The sequence below is a fragment of the Ambystoma mexicanum genome, chromosome 1p, assembly GCF_040938575.1.
Source record: "Ambystoma mexicanum isolate Mex_15411 chromosome 1p, UKY_AmexF1_1, whole genome shotgun sequence".
Lineage (NCBI taxonomy): Eukaryota > Metazoa > Chordata > Amphibia > Caudata > Ambystomatidae > Ambystoma > Ambystoma mexicanum.
In genome coordinates this window covers 345644987-345662371 of record NC_090921.1, presented here as the reverse complement: position 1 = coordinate 345662371, position 17385 = coordinate 345644987, and the positions used below count along the sequence as shown (strand labels likewise).

General features: G+C 44.6%; 1 protein-coding gene across 1 annotated transcript; it reads right to left on the bottom strand.

Moving 5' to 3' along the window:
* Positions 1-1840: 1840 nt before the first annotated feature.
* On the bottom strand, positions 1841-3791 carry LOC138510593 (sororin-B-like). Its single transcript, XM_069626492.1, has one exon. It carries the CDS (start codon positions 3753-3755, stop codon positions 2841-2843), a length of 915 nt encoding a protein of 304 aa, XP_069482593.1. The 5' UTR covers positions 3756-3791; the 3' UTR covers positions 1841-2840.
* Between the last annotated feature and the right edge of the window lie 13594 nt (positions 3792-17385).

Below are 17385 nucleotides of genomic sequence, written 5' to 3'. Positions count from 1 at the left end.
CTGTCTCCTCTTCCTCGTCCCAGAACATTTAACAGTCATATGTGGGGAAATGAGGGGAGCAGTCTTGTAGTAGCCCATAAAGGTTGGAGGAGGATTAGATAGGTCATTTTTAGGGAAAGGGTACCTCAATTTTAACCCCTCTCCTTTTCCCAATCCTCCTGCTGCCTCTAGACTGGTGAAATCTCTTATCATTTTCTTTGTCAATGGGATAGGGGTAACAATATCCCATGATTGCGTTTGGGTTAAGGGATTCTTTGAGAGAAGGGAGTGTGGAATACTGTGTCTCACCTGAGGACATCTCATCTCCATTCCCCAAGGATTCTCCACCTAGGTGCTCCCCCCTCGCTTCTCTGCCCACATGGTGGGTATCCAAGAGCGATGGGCACCTGAAAAGAGGTTCCAAGGGAATTTGATGTGAGGATACCCTCAGGTTTCTCACAGTACCTAATAAAGCTGATACACAGAGCCATCCTATGACAGCGGGTCTGCCACTTGTGTGCTTGTCACAGTCTGTACACAGAGCTGTAACATGTCAGCGAGTAGGTCTACTCTGTGCCTGACACGTTACACACAGAGACATCACATAGCGCATCTGTTGGCTATGTGCCAATCACACTTTATACCCAGAGCCATCCCAAACAAGTGAGTCTGTCTACTATGTGCCTTTCACAGGTGATACACAGAGCGATCACATGTCAGTGACAATGTGTGCTGTGTGCCTATCACAGGAATTACACAGAGCCCTCACATGTCAGTGAATATGTCGGCACTCTGCCTGTCACGTTTTCTACACAGAGCCATCATATGCGAGTAAGTCTGTCAGTTATGTGCCTATCACAGGTGCTACACAAGGCCTTCGCATTTTAGCTACACTGTCACCAGTAGGCTTATCACATGTGATGCAGAGACTCCTCATATGTCAGTGAGGCTGTCTGCCGTGCCCATTTCACATGTGAAACGCAGAGCTGTCAGGTCAGTGAGTCTGTGCTTATAGTGGATGATACACAGTGCCATTACATTAGTGAATCTGCTGTGTTTTTATCACACACAGAGCCATGTCAGTGAATTTGCTGTTTACCTATCACACAGAGCCATCTGTGAGTCTGTCTGCTGTACTCCTTGCATGTTATGCACAGATCTATCACAATCACATATCAATACCATACCCAATACCATCCAACGGGTCCTAGTTGGGTGCCTGCGAGTCAATCTGATCAGAACCTACCAAGGGTAAAACATGTGTCTGTGGGGCTGTGTAAGGAAGGCATGGTATCTAACAGTAAGACATACACAAGTGATCACAGTTCAAGGGTGTTTATTGAACTTTAATTGGGTTTGAAAAACGCCTATCTAAACCTACATCTAAAGAAGGGAGCAAGCTACGACCATCAAATAATAATAACGCAGTCCTAGTCGTGTCTGTCAAAATGAAAGGGCCTATACTAGTAAACGTATTGACAATCCTTTCCTCTAAATACAAATAGTGTGGGAAACAATGTTATGCAAAAGTAAAGTGTTCAAGAAATGATATGTCAGGATATTCATGCCGTTGGCTTCCCTTCCCCACATTTTCAGCACGGGACAAGGCGTCACACTCAAGCTTCGCTGGCTTTTCTAGCACGAGGATGCAGTTCAAAACGTCAACATCAGGGCCTTCTTTGCCAAAGTCTCTTTGCCATTCAAAGTCTCTTATTTCAGAGGGCCTGACACAACACGACAAACATTAAAGTTCCTTACTTCTTTCACATATACAACTTCTCGGGTGATTTACTGTTCACCCCAGGTCTTCCTCGCTGCGCTGGGACCTACTTTTTTTATTTTTTATTTTTTTTCAGGCCTACATAGCATTTTTTAATTAGTTTGTTAAATCTGTCAAATATTTTAGGCCACACAAAGGTTCATTCAAATGGCCTTAAGAACTCGACTTACTGAACAAGTGGAAGTTACAAATAAATGTGCACACAGAAATAACTGCCATGGTTCTACATCATGGCCATGTAGAAGAGAAGAGAAATCTTTTGTTGTCGCTTACTCAGACGTGTCTGTCCAGGCTAGAGAAGTCCATGCTCTTACTTGGGTTAGGTAAAACAAGGACCCATTTCAGAGTGTTTCGAGTTACAGAAGGATTTGACACCATCATTACTGAAAAGACAGGGTCAGGGACCACATTTCTATAGAATTCAGAGTAACCCAAAAGGATTCAAGGGTTTCAAATGATTAGCAGGGCATGTGTAGCAAAGTTGTGGCACACCATCATTAGTACATATACAATCCACATACGTTAATTATCAGGGTCGCACTATCCTCATAAAGCAGGTGTAAACAATCCATAGCTGCTCCTGCAGATATTTCATCCAAACAGCAGTTCCCTACCAGAAGGGATTAACAACGTTGAGTTCAGGAGACGCGATTAATCACAGTAGGTCTTGTGTAGGATCTCACGTAATTTCATAGGGATCTAAACCGGGCCGCATCATCAATTGTCACCAGTTGAACAGTACTTGTAGCTCAAGTAAAAAGAGTTACAATTTCTGCCAACAGATTTGCCCCAACATTAGGTCATAGAGGATTCTTTTGAAAGGTACTTTAAAACAACTGCTCCTTCGAGACGCTGCAAGTAACCTACTACGGATCAGTAGCAGGTAAAACATCTGGATCCAAATGAACCCATAACAGTAAAAAGAAACACGTAGCACAGTACTTCAAAGGGACACCAAAGAAAATCAGGATTCCAGGAGAGAGGGAAAAAAAAAAAATCCAAAAGATCCGAAGAAGCCTGGTTTCGTAGTCGCTGGTTATGTACATATTTACAAATGTCCACAATCCCGCTCCACCAAGGTTCATTCCACTGTCAGATCAAACTTTTCCGCTTCCTCAAACTGTGCATTCATCTGGGCGGCCCATTCATCCAAGTCAGATTTGTTAATCTGTGGAACCTTCCGTCTCTTCCTTTTTTCCTTTGCCATGGCGATTCCAGGAAAATTAGTTTCCAGTTTTCTAGGTGAAACATGCAATGTCATCACTGAAAGTTCTGCTCCCACATTAGGTCTGGACTTGCTCACATCAGCCTTTGACGTCACTGGAGAGACATCAGTCAACACGTCCTGCGAGAGGAGATTGTCAAAGCCAAAGAATGACCGGCGACTGGGCTTGGACTGATTGGGTGTCGAGCTATCAGATAAGTCTTCCTGGGAGGCAATGCTGTTTTCCATGGAATAGGAGCTGCGGTTGAGGGATAATTCCAAACGACTGTAAGAACGTCGCACTTTCTTGCCTATAGAAGACTCATTCAAGGCGCAGGAGGCATTGACAGGGATAGGAAAAACGCCATCATTACTTTTGGGATCCTCAAGGGCACGTGATACAGAGGTTTTATTCTGCGGGGAGGACTCCGAGGTTGAATTCCCCCCGAACGAGGCAGATGCAAGTTTACTTCTACCACCACTTGCACGTTTGACAGCTTTGTCCTCTGCATTTTCTTTCCCAGATTTTGCGGAAACCCGTGGGCTGCAGCGTAGAGTAGATGTGGAATTCGAAACTCTTGGACTAGATCGTGACTCTGCCAAAACATGCAAAGGCAGTGTTTTTCGAGAGAGAATCTTTTTCACAGTTACCGAACGCTTAACAAGTGGAGGCAGTATTGGGCCCTCAAGTTTTCGCTTCTCCATTTCAGATTTCTTCTCCAACCTCTGCTTTGGGGGCGTAGCCACACCTTGGTGGCGGTTGCCACCACAGCGGCTCCCACAGCCAGGCATTCTCAGCTCTGCTCCAGTTTTCAATCGGCAAGTAGCGTCGCTATCCATGCGCGCGAGGTGCATGTCGGGCGCGCTGAGACCTACTTTGACACACAATCTTCAATTGGTCTTCCTCCGCAAGGTTTCGACCAAATATTTCATATATACAACTTCTCTACTTCTTCAGAATCACAGAGTTTCAACTGTGCACAGGATTTTGCTTGACCCGTCGCAGGACCACATCGATCGACAATTACTCATTCTCTTCTTGATATAACATTTTTTTCACTTTCACTTTTGCCACTCATTAGCTAGATACCTTAAATAGACCTTCGATTGAGCACCCACGCGGTGCCGGACCACTCTGTCCAAGGAATTGCATCTTGTTTTTAATGTTCAGTCACTCAGCAATTCACCTTTACTCTTCTTATCACACGTGTTTTAACAATGTTTATTCCAGCGTTCGCCATACAATGCTGCTACTTGCAACCTAAGCTTCAACACAGACCGGTGTTGTATCAGTCTCCCCAACTCACCGGCTGTGTTGATTTCACTGATGCTGCTTTGTTTTTGAAGCCAATGACGGTACCATGGCAGCTGGTGATTCTCCCTGCCTTGGTTATTGACGCAGGAGGGCCCTGGGTATCTCTGGCACACAACGCAGGATTCTTCAGCCTGGTTTCCTGGTCTTACACTTTCTATTCTCGAGGTTCCTAGAAAGTAATGTTTTTTTTGTCAAAAATCTCAAGGGAATTCCCTCCTTGAGATCCCCTTCTGTTTTGCCATCTTTCCTCTCTCGTTCAGCTGTTCGAAACTGCTGTTTCCTTGTGTGCTTTGCCTCGCTCTGAGTTTGCTCTCGTGCTCCGCCTTTTATTCGTGTGGGGAAGCTTAATAGAAGTCAGGTGTGTGTGAAGGTCAGCAATTGCCTGATCTTGCCTGACCATTGTATTGGGACACGTCAAGTATACTGCTCGGGTATTAGTCTGTTTTCTCTCATAGCTGGGTGTCCTTGAGAAAGTGTTTGTGTTGTAAAAGGGGGGGGGGTAGAGTTCCTAAATATCCTACCTGGTATTATGGAGTAAAGGTGTTACAGGGAAGGAGATACAGCGTCTCACCATCCAGTGTCCCACTCCTCAAAGACCCCTCACCCAGGTGATCCTCCCACACTGGTCCACCCCCAGGAACCCTCAAACCGTCAAACCAACCTACCACTTAGGAACATAATATGCCACGCCACAGAACAGGAGGTCGCTAAAGAAAAATGGCATACACCATCTTCCAGTAGATACTGCCACGAACGCAGAACACACCCCAGCAAACACTGTAGGCAACAGAACGGACGTCATGAGAAGAGAAAAGTCCCTATATCTAGCGCCTTACCTTGCAACTAACCATTCACCAGAACATCCCAACACCCGGGACCTGGTTAGGCAAGTTGAAAACACACAGGAGCCACGCAGAAAAAGAAAAGACACACCAAGAAGAGAAATGTACGAAACCGACGCACTCACCCCACATATAACAAAAACACGAGGACACATCCACCAACTACAACAAAATATAGAAGTGGAAGCAGAAGAAATCAGCAACCCAATAATTAATCTAATAGACCCATTCAACGAAGAAACAGTTCACACTGAACACCCACCAATTCCGGAGAACAACATGGAAGCATACCGACATAACAACCACGCCACAAAGCCAATATTAAAAACTAAAATAAACTGCATCAAAATGATCCACTGCAAACTAATTAATGCAAAATAGATGTCCAACCACACCACAGAGATATACGATCTACTGTGGGACGGAGGTATTCACATCCTATTCATTACAGAAACATGGCTAGATGACAACTACAAACTCACACTACACGGCTGCCTCCCCAACAACTTCAAGTGCTCACAGATAAATAGGAAAGACAAAAGAGGTGGAGGACGTGCAATGGCATACAAAGAGCATCTGAAAATAAAAACAGATGAACCATTAAACACCGTAAAGTGTGAATCCATAATCCTTCACCTGACAATGGCCCCCAAAGAAATCTCAAATTCGTTCTCAAGCCATCACCAACCTGGCCATCGAACACGAACACCTGATAATCCTCAGGGATTAACATCTGGTTTTATGAAGAAAATGCAAAATTTGCTAGTCAAGCAACTCAAATCAATGAAATTACATCAGCTGGTTAAAGGAGCAACACACGCAGTGGACACACACTTGACACAATCTTCTCTAACAGAAACCTTATCACCACGGCCCGCCAATACAGATACTCTGGAGCGACGACCTCATCATTCCATTTGTTTCAGGCTACCTGCCAAAGCAGCCAAACAATCCAATAAACTTCCGACTGTCATGAAAAGAAACCATAAAAGATACTAAGTTAGTAGAACAACTCGAACTCACAAAACCGTCAACCACGAACCTGGACTAAATCGACCTCGATAGACAGACAGAAAAACTTCATAAATGGATCACTGAAAACAATCGACAATATCTCCAAGGAAAAACCCTTCACCCCATCACACAGGAGATCAATGGCAAACTGGTTTAATCCCCTCCTCGTTGCCATGAAAAGGAAAAATAAGAAGCTATAACCCGAATGGAGGAAAAAATATACTACCGGGCAGAAAAATCACAATTTCAATGACAAATCCGCTCATACAAAAAGGAACTCCAAAAGGCAATAAAGAAATACTACGACAATCGAATCACCAAAGCCTCAAACACCCAAAAAGAACTGTTTAAAATCATAAATAAAATGAGGAACCCAATTGGATGCAACGACACCCCGGTACCCTCAGTGAAACTATGCAACGACCACGCAGACTACTTCAAAAACAAAAATCAGTGTCATCTACCATACAAAGCAGACCAGGCAACCAAAATACACAACCCACCCCCCCAACCGAGGATCCCCACAACAAACTCCAAAGCTTCCCCCAAATATCAGTAGAGACTTTCGTCAAGCTGGAAAGAAATAGCAAAAAAGCAGGCTCCCCCATGTACCCCTGCCCTACAGACATATACTAATCAATCCTCACATAGGGCATACCCTTGGAATGTTACAGAAACCTCTTCAACCAATCACTTGCAACAGGGAAAGTGCTGCGATCTTTCAAATCGGTGTACATCAAACCACTGCTCAAGAACATGGCAGGCAATGTGGAAGACCTCTCCAACTACAGACTTATCTCAAACATCCTGTACCCAGCAAAACTACTTGAAACCTACATCTATGGACTAACACAGGAACATATAGAAAAACACCAACTGCTGGACTAGGCACAAGTCGGGTTTATACCTTAGAGAGGAACTGAGATGGCACTTCTCTCAATCTGGGATGATCTAAAGACAAAGGCAGACTCCGACTGTCTGGATTAAACCTTTCAAATCCACTCCAAGAGACACCAACTGTGGAGTACCACACGGTTCATCCCTAGCCCCACTGCTCTTCAATATCTACCTGACTACTCTAATCAAGCTCATTAAAGAACACAGATTTACATGCTACAACTATGCAGACGACACACAAATCATCTACAAAACAGAAGAAACACAAGAAGAAAACACAACGATGGAAGGCTGTCTACAAGATCTTTATGAATGGATGAAAACAAATAGCCTAAAACTCAACCCAGGCAAAATAGAAATAATGGTTGTACCCAAAAACCTAGAAAACAACCACTACATCCGATGGCCCAGAGAACTAGGAACTGTTCCGATTCCTAGTACAACAATCTAAAAACTTGGAGTCCGGATGGACAACAAACTAATACTAGAACCACAAGTAAATGCAATAATTAAGAAATGTTTCTTCCTCCTGCACACAGTAAATCAGATTCTACCTTTCCTCTCCTTTATCCATAAAACATGTTCCATCATCTCCCTCATCATGTCCAGAATAGACTATGCCAACAGCCTATACCTAGGAATGCCGGAACGCCTACTAAAGAAACTACAATGCATCCAAAACACACCGGCCAGACTCCTGCTCAAACTACCACAAATGGACCACATCACCCCAGCGCTAAAAATGCTACATTGGCTACCCATTAAACAATGAATAAGGTTTAAAACAATGTGCATAATGCACAGAGCGATCCATGGTCAAGGAGCAGAATTCCTACAAAAGAAAACAACCATCTACCGACTGACAAGATTGCTCAGATCAAGCAACAACATTCGCCTAGAACCAAAGCATACAAAAAAAGAGGACTTGGGGGGTCGTCTTTCACCCACCCAGCAGCAAAAACTTGGAACTGCCCCCAAAAGACATACGCAATACAAAGGATCACCTAAAATTCAGGAAACTACTTAAAACGTGGCTCTTCTCCTCAGAATCAGAAGGTAACGACTAGGAAAAATAAAGACTCCACTGGAAACAGAGCACAACCTAAAGAGCATACATGGAAGGAACAAGCCAGGGAGAGAGCCCAAAAAGAACACCTCCCTCAATATCCCATTCTAGTCACTACCCCATAATTGGAACCCCAGCGGCAGGCGGGGAAGCATTAACCAATAACGGGTACCCCCCAGCAGACCAAGTGCACCCAGTCCTCGGAGGGTGGGGATCACGTGCAAGACACCCGGGGATACAACCAAACCCCCAATTTCTTAGCCATCTCCAACCCGGTGGCAGGGGGAGGCCTGCACAACCTCATGCCGACTGCCAACAAACCACTAGATAATTACAGAGGAAACGCACTACCACAAGCAATACAATGCGAACAAACCCCTACAAATCACCCAACACACAGCACAGAGTCTTGGGTGATTTTACAAAGCTTAAGCGCCACCTTATAACTAAAAAGGATAGGAAGGTAATGGGGAAGGTGGTAAAATATTGAATGGACACAAAATGAGAGGAGAATGGTAACTTGACTCCCCTCCTGCACATGCTTCTCTTAGTACCTGTGCATTCAGACTGAGTACACACAGCTCCTGCGGCTCAAGTTTTCTCCAACACGTCCACAATCCCCCACCACAGCAGCTGGTCCGCTCCAGCAGTCGTTGGTAAAAGTGAATTGGCTTTGTTTAATGTCCTCAATCTTTGACCTCAGCAATTTCATTCCTCAGCATACCCTTGCTTTTATTTCCCAGTAGGATCCCATGGGTCCGGGCTTTGGCATTTCTTTGACCTCTAGACTGTAGTGTGTGTCTATGGGGAGGCATAACTAAACAGAACCCAAAGGCATACAAAGCAATGCCAGAACTGGCGTTCTTAAACCCTCCATGGGAGTATGTACCTTACTCGAGGGGCAGTTCACCCTGTTGACACCATAAATAGTTTGTTGTTGGCACAGCAGGGTTTGGTTAAACTATCCGAAGGGCAGTTCAAGAGACCAATTTGTTTCTACCCCAATCCCTCAGTGGTCATTTTTGTTGTTATGTTAAGTCTGTCCACTCACTGACCATTTGTGTCTGAAGCTCACCAGGGGCTTTGCTATCCCTGATGCAGAAACACTCCACCCCTTCAAGGACTTTGCTCATGAATCAATAAGCCATACAAACATTGCATATCGGCACCAATAGTTGTATGAAAGGGGCTTCCCTCTACCATACCTAAATGAGGTGCCTCCCCTGAAATATAGAAATAAAACAATGCCTTGTGCAAGAATAGAGGTATGGGACATCTTTCCAGAACAACTTCTACCTGAGCCTTCTGTTCACTTCTGCACTGAAACAAGTCTTGCCAGAACAAACCTCCTAGAATATTCAAGGGGAAAGGGACACACATATCTATCTATCTATCTATCTATCTATCTATCTATCTATCTATCTATCTATCTATCTATCTATCTATCTATCTATCTATCTATCTATCTAAGGATTTTTTGTATAGCGCTGCTCGCCCAAAGGCCTCTCCAGAGGTTTTAATTTAGTCTTCTTACTTCATATTAAAGAACATTTTAAAATGTGGCTGCAATATGCCCCCAGGGTGCCAAGTCCCCCAGGGGCTCTAGTGAGAGAACACTTGGTACTGTCCATCTGCCGGGATGAATGCTGTATCACCTTTCTCTCAGCTGACCAACGAGACTGACCACTGTTTACCACTAAGAAGCCTCAAGAGGAAACACTTGAAAGAAAAACATATATTGTTATGTCCTATCCCCCTGACTCATCAGGTTACATAATGAAGGTATTCCCCGACAGATAACCACAAAAATTACTTTTTATTTTCCTTTAATCCCTGATTCATATATACACCCCTGCCTCCCTTCCCTCTTCTTGGGTTTTCTGCCTCAGAGATAACTATGAACATCTGGGGTCAGACCATGATCCAGCTTTGAAAATGTAAGTATAAGAGCTGAATTGATGTGCTGTTAGGACGTTCTTAGCTCATCACGCACCCCACACATTGGGCCATACTCTTGTGAACCCCTTGAGGGTTCGAAAGTGGGGATATTAGAAAAAACACGCCATATCTGGTACAAGCCCCACTGTTGTGGAAGGTCCAGAGATGCATGTGATAAGCATGTGCCATGCAGCTTTTTTCCTGCAGAGCAGTATGCAGGGGTTGACAGGCCACTCTCATCTGAGGTAGTCGCGGTAGTCACGGTAACACTGCATGATGATCAGCTTCCTTTTTTCAGGAAGACACTTCATGTTGTTTACACTTTTTCAAAGTGGTATCGAACCCCAAATGTCCCCATATGCTCCAAGCAGCACCCCAACATGTAGCACCCCAACATGCATTTTCCTCGTCCCAATTCACACATACACACAGGTGTGGTTAACTCCGGAGTCCGTGTTGCCAGGTCAGAAGGAAAAAAGAAGCTGAATGCCCCTTCAAAACAAGCCCAAAACAAGCTGACTCCCAAACAAATAAGCTGAAAAAACATGCACACCTCTAAAACACTGTGGATAGGTCTCAAAAGTAAGAAAAATAACAATAATGCAAATATACATAAAGAGAACACAAACATATCTTAGAGACAAAAAGCATTTATTAAGATTGCATTTTATTTTGCTAACAATTAGTGTCTATTTTTATTTCTTGTGTGTGTGACTTATAAAAGCAAATCATTGGCTTTTTGGGTCCTTGGCTTCTCTGGTCCATCGTCCAACTGGTCATTGATTCGTTGCTCTCCTCCAGTCCTTGGCTCCTTGCATACCTGCTAGGTAGCCCCATGTCCTCCTCTGGTCAGTCACCCTTCTGGTATTGGGCAACCTGGTTGATCGCACTCCTCTGGTACTTGGTTCTTATGGTCCATCACCCCTCTGGTCAATGGCTCCCTAATGAGTTGCTCCTCTAGTCCATCACTCCTTACAATTTGATTTAATCATAAAATACCTGTGTGGTTACTGAGGATAGTTTTTGGTGAAATAGAGAAAGAAGCCATGCAGAATGTTTACAAAGCACCCACTTGTACTCCCCAAGTGAACTAGCCAGGTGCTATGGCAGTACTGGCGAAAGGACTCAGTCATCTGGTTCACCCTAGAGTTGGCCTGTCAATGTACTGAGAAAGAAGGAAAATTAAAACTACATGAAAAATAACAACAAATGAACAAAAGCACACACAAGAAGACAGAATCATACCCACCCAGTAGAATATGAATTGACAAATAGTCCTGTTTTTATAATATGCTGCATGTACACTTGTATGCCTGGACAACCTAGTATGACAGATATTGCCTTTTTGTACCATGTACTGGAATCGTACACCAGCACACTGTCAAATATCCAGCCATAGCCATTACACAAAGAGGTACAGCTATTATATGGCTCTTGTATGGTCAAATGTTTCCATCAAATGTCCAAGTGCAGCCCATGGTTACATAAGTAAGCACAGGTTCTACTGCCATATGCCCTGTTACAGCGTCACAAGCTCAAGCTTTGCCATCATGTGTCTGGTACTGGTTCACATGCTAGTGAAAACTTTATATCCCTAGGTGCTGTCATAATGTAGCTACGTCCCTTATATGCCTATGTAAAGCTGTCCCCCCTGCCACCCCTTAGACTCCTCAGCTGAAAAGGGAACTGTCCTTTTTAGTTTAGGTTATTATAAGCCAAAACTATTGCATTACAATACAGATAGGAAGAAATGGCATATGAGGGACACAGCTTGTAGGTGTTGTTTGGTTAATAGCCCACCCATTGACCTCCCATTGCCATGCTAATCCCTATGGCCATTCCTGGCCAGTTCCTGGCCAAAACTCCTTCTCATGGGAACTCTTTGAGCTCCATATAATCAGCCTTAATATCAAACTTTGCACTCAAAGTACGTGCCAGTGTTTTTTTCAAAGCAGTCTTCTGCAAGTTAATGACTTAATTTGAGCTGTAAATGCTCATTGGAAAAGCCAGCAGTTTTTGGCTTGTGTATGCGTATTAAGCATTTGCCGGGCTAATAGATGACCAGAATTAGAAAAGTATAAGCTTGTCCAGTAGTACTTTTTCTGCAATTTCCCCAGTTCCCTTTCCTTTTCTTCCTTTAAAGCAAGACTGTCCCGCCTAGTGATTTGTAGCCTGGCATTGTCAATACATGATCAAATAGAAACTGTATACATCATTTTCAAAACAATCACCGCAAAAGGTGTTGTTGCCATCTCACAAAAAACCTCCACTGTGTGCAGTTGACCCAGTGTGCTGTGTGCAATAGAATATGCATTCAGTCTTTTTTTAATTTATATTATATTTATATAGCACTTATCCAGCACTTATATATACTTATCAGCAGGGGACGGCGCTGCAGCGGTGAAGTGAAGAAGCACAACAGTAACCCACAGGGAAGTTAACTCCTAGAACATGATTGAAATAGGAGTTAACTTCCCCGTGGCTAAATTGTTGTGCTTCTTCACATCACCTGTGGTGCTGACCCCTGCTGCTAAGTTTCATTAGAAAATATATACTTAGCAGCATGGGCCAGGGCTGCAGCGGTGAGATACCTTCCCCGTGGCTTATTGCAGCTAAGCTAGGTAATTCCTATTTAAATCATGTTCTAACTTAGAAGATGATTGAAATAGGAGTTAACTTCCCTGCAGCTTATTGTTGCTTCTTCGCTTCACTGCTGCAGCGCCATCAGTGACACCTGCTGCTAATGAAACTTAGCAGCAGTGGTTGTGGCACCGCAGAAGAGGGGAATTTTTTTTCGCTTCCCCCCCCCTGAAATCCCTCCGTTGGGCTACGACCCACTTCAATACAAAAACTTGTTGGGTGATTTTCGCTTCATCCCGGATCCCCCTGTGTCGGGCTCAGACCCACTTCAACATAAAGCTTTCAATTGATCTCCCTCTGCCCGGCTCGGACCAACTTTATTAACTTTGCTACAAATGTTCTTTACTGTATCAACATCGAATACTTTCAATTGTGCGCAGGGTCTTGCTTGACCCGTCACAGGACCACTTCGATTCACAATTCTCTACAACTCTTTCACTTTTCAGCTGGATACCTTACAGAGACCTTCGATTGAGCACCCACGTGGTGCCGGACCACTCTGTCAAAGGTATTGTATCTTTGTTTCAAAGTTCAATCACTCATTAGCAATTCACCTTTACTTGCGTCTTTTATCAAACATATTTCAAACAATGTTTGTTCCAGTGCTCGCCATCCAATGTTCCCGTTTGCAACCTTGGCTTTGACACAGACCAATCTTGTATCGGTCTCCCCAACTCACCGGCTGTGTTGACTTCACTGACGCTGCTTTGTTCTTGGAGCCAAGGACAGTACCACAGCGGGTAATTCTCCCTGCCTTGATTCTTGACACAGGAGGGCCTTGGGTATCTCCGACACACAATGCAGGATTCTTCAGCCTGTTTTCCTGGTCTTATGCTTTCCAATCTTGAGGGCTCATGAAAGCAACGGTTCCTTGTCGACAAGGTCAAGGGAACTCCCCTCCTTGCAATACCCTTCTGTTTTGCCATTGTTCTCCTCTTGTTAAACTGCCATCTTGGAACTGCTGTTTCCTCGTGTGCTTTGCCTCGCTCAGAGTGTGCTCTCATGCTCCGCCTTTTATCCATGTGGGGAAGCTTAATGGAAGTCAGGTGTATGTGATGGTCAGTAATTGCCTGACCTTGCCTGACCATTGTAGTGTGGCACGTCAGGTATTCGGCTCGGGTGTTAGTCAGTCTTCTCTCATAGCGGGCTGTCCGTGAGAAAGTGTTTGTGTTGTAAAGGGGGGTGGGTGGTTGGAGTTTCTAAATATCCTACTTGGTAGGATGGGGTAAATGTGTTGTAAGGAAGGGGATACCAAGTCTCACAATCCGGTGTCCCAATCCCACTCTCCGAAGAGACCTCACCCAGATGATCCTCCCCCACTGGTCCACCCCCAGGAACTGGATCCAAAAGTGATGAGCGTGTCCTAGCCACCTGGATGACAGATCCCCGGGGACTAGTGGGCGAGACACCTTCTGGCTTCTCACAATGAGGAGTCGATAAGGAGAGTGGAGCCCCAGACTTACAAATAGAATGGTCAGCAAATGGGTTAATTTACTCATTTTAGGGCGTTTGTGAAGACCTAAAAATCACCAAAGTCTCAAGCAACACTGTGGACAGCCATTATCTCTGGGTGATGTCACAACAGCCATTCGAATTAGACGATTGTAGTTTAGAATTTAGCATAGGAACATTTTAGAATAAACATCAGCACTAGATATTCGCCAGTGACGACAGCAGTAAAAACATTTAGAACTTTTGTACATCTGAACTTCGGTGACGTACTGCAGTGGACTGTAAAGGACCTACAAAAATTGGTAAAACTAGAGGGCTGTATCTGAGGTGGGGTCTGAGAGCCCTAATGCAACCCAGCACACTGCCATGCATTAGAGTGCTGATGGCCTTGGGCAGGAAGAGATTGGGTACATGTAGTCTCCGATGGTATTGCAAGGCTAAGCAGGGTCCTGTCTGTGGACTGTGGAAAGGTGCAAAACGCTGAGTCGTGCTCCTGTAGAAGAACATACTCTGGGCTCAGGGAAACCCCACTCCACTTGGAATCAAGCACCACATTCAGGAGCATTAAGAAGTTGAAAATATATTCAGGAAAATGCCCTATATGAGACACATGTTTCGGCGACTCAATCGCCTTTTTCAATCAGGGCTAGTAGGTGAAAAATATAGATCAATTCTGTAATTTATTTCTGGTCCTGTCCATGGGGTAAATCCCGCCTCGCAAGAGTTGGTTCTTGTCACAAGCATCGGTGTCTGAAATGCGAACCTGTGGAATCTGCTTGTTTTGTGGTTTTTGTCTGCTTGAACTGAACAAGTGCAACAATATGCGCTTAATATGGGTAATACGCGGACAAAAACCGCAACAGGCAACCTGCAAAAATGATAAGCAACTTTGGGCAAAAAGAATCTCAAAGTTGCTTATAATAAGCAGACCTGGAGTGAAAGAACATAATCAGCCAGTGACAGAGCTGTTGGAGGTAGGGGTCTATCCGCGTGGCCACGCTGTATTTTCATTTTCATGCTGTATTTATGGCTCTAAGCATCTGTAGGTGGGCGGGGCTATCCTGTTTCCCTATAGGCCATTCGGAGTCTGGTCCCTGCCTGCAGCAGAATGTGGTTTATCATTTAACATTGTCCAGAAGGTGAATTGTAGAACCGCTGGATTCCAGTCATGGTGGAATGTGCTCCGAGGCCAGCTGTAGTTTGGGAGGGAAGGGCAGGCGAGCCCAGGGCTTAGGAAGCCATGCACTGCAAGGCACACTTGTTCACAGAGCAGGATTTCTTTTTCCCATGTGAACTTACGTCTGGCTGCTTGCAAGCTACTTTCATTTTCACACTATTATCTAGGACTGTGCATTAAAGGGAGTTTTCTTTGGATCTCAACCACTTTTTGGGAAAGAAGTTTGCAGAGGGCAAGGTTTAACACTTAGGCGAAAAGCCTGTAAATGAAACTGTTAAAAAGGCACACATGACTGACATGATATGATATATGTAGCACTGTGCTTAAACTTGCTGCATGTGGCTAGTAAAGTGCACATGAAATGTATGTGCTCTGTTACATGCGTAGAATGCATTTTAAAATGATGGAAACGCGATTCCCGTGGGGGTGATGACCACAAGTAAGCGGTGTTGTACAGGGGCGCAATGAAACCTACATTTTGGGGTGGGCTGAGTGGTGATGGGAGGGGCCACTTCAGAAAATAGGCAGGGTAAAATTGGAGGCTCTGCCCCCTCTGTTCTACCCCCCACCTCCCATGGTCTGTGATGGCGACTAACTATCAAATAGTATATTTTAAAGGGCAATATGCAGAGAGGCGATGGAAGTCTTTCTTGAAGTATCAGCTTTAAAGTTACTGTGTTTGTTTAAGTACATTTTTCTGAACAAACACAGTAAAATTGAACACCGCCAGTTTCGAGGAAAGGCTTCCCTCACCTCTCTGCCTAACAAAATGCAAGTGCGCACATCCAGGGGTGCACCTAGGCTAAAATGTAGGCTGGGGCTAACCCTTCAAATGTTGGGAGAGGCGCTAACTTCAGAGACGGTGGAGGAGTGACAAACATACTTGTGTAGGGCATCTAAATTCATTGTAATTAGACTATTCTAATTCAGCTTCAATGTTACAATCAGTTAACTCTCTCCTTTAAGTCTGAAAACACCCACTTCTTGCAGATCATGAAGGTCCTAAAAAAGTGTGAAAATAGCAATTGGTGTGCAATGAAAGACTCAATATCATAGCATAACAGGACGTAGCAGAGTGTGGGGCAGTACTCTGGAGACCCAAGCAACTTCAGTGGCTGGGAGCAACAGGGGAGAAAATGTAATGTTGGTTCTACTACAGACAGTGTGCTATACTAAAATCTCTGGTGCACTGACTGGATAGTGAGACTATGTCTGCCTGTCAAATCAAGTTATACGAACTGGCGGGGGGGCCAGTGCAGCTGTAGAGGAGGTCCCAGACGTGGCCTGCACCCATATCCCCTATTCCGAGGTACCAGGAACTACTCGCCAAGGTATGTGACGTATGAGGAACAGATGAACCAGCAGTGAGCTACACTGGGACTCTGCCCAGTGTACATCAGAAAAGCCATACCTGTTTAAGCGCCCATAACCAGACAACCATGGGCAGCACGATACCCGATCAGACAACCGTACCAGCAGCTGGCATGAAATGAGGAATACCTACAGACGGTCCACAAAGAAACCCAGAGAGCCTTGATGGACAGCAAGTGGTAATGACGCGAGGGCCCGTACAGACTTGTGGATGAACGACAACAACAACCGAAGATAACACACCAGTGTAAGCAGCTATGAAAATAGTTGTAATGAACACGGCAGAAGAGGCAATGTTGTAACGTAAGGAAACGCTGCAGTGAAACAAGATGGAAGTTTCCAACAAGCTAAAGCTTGTAAATAGGCTTGGAACGCAAGAAGCTAAGGAAACGATACTGCTTGCAATGCTTAGTAGAAGAATAGAGAGGCAAGCGCCAACCATATATCTACCTCAATAAAGCACAGTGTACACATGCGACTCCATTGTGTAAAAGCAGAAGTATGCCCAGGCGGTCTGAGGCCTAACAGGCCAGGTTTCATATCCCAGCTAAAGCCAGAAGGAAGAGCGGAATCGAAACTCAGCTAAGAAGCAGCTCATGCCTGGGAATTCGAGGTCAACCTAAGGAAGGGAGGAGAGTGGCAGCTCTGAGGAATCAAACTTCAGAGCATACCAGCCGTCCCGTGAAGGCCAAGATAAGGGGGCTCAGGCA

Excerpts from the sequence above, each read along its gene's own strand:
- LOC138510593 (XM_069626492.1), bottom strand. The coding sequence starts at position 3,755 with ATGCCTGGCTGTGGGAGCCGCTGTGGTGGCAACCGCCACCAAGGTGTG.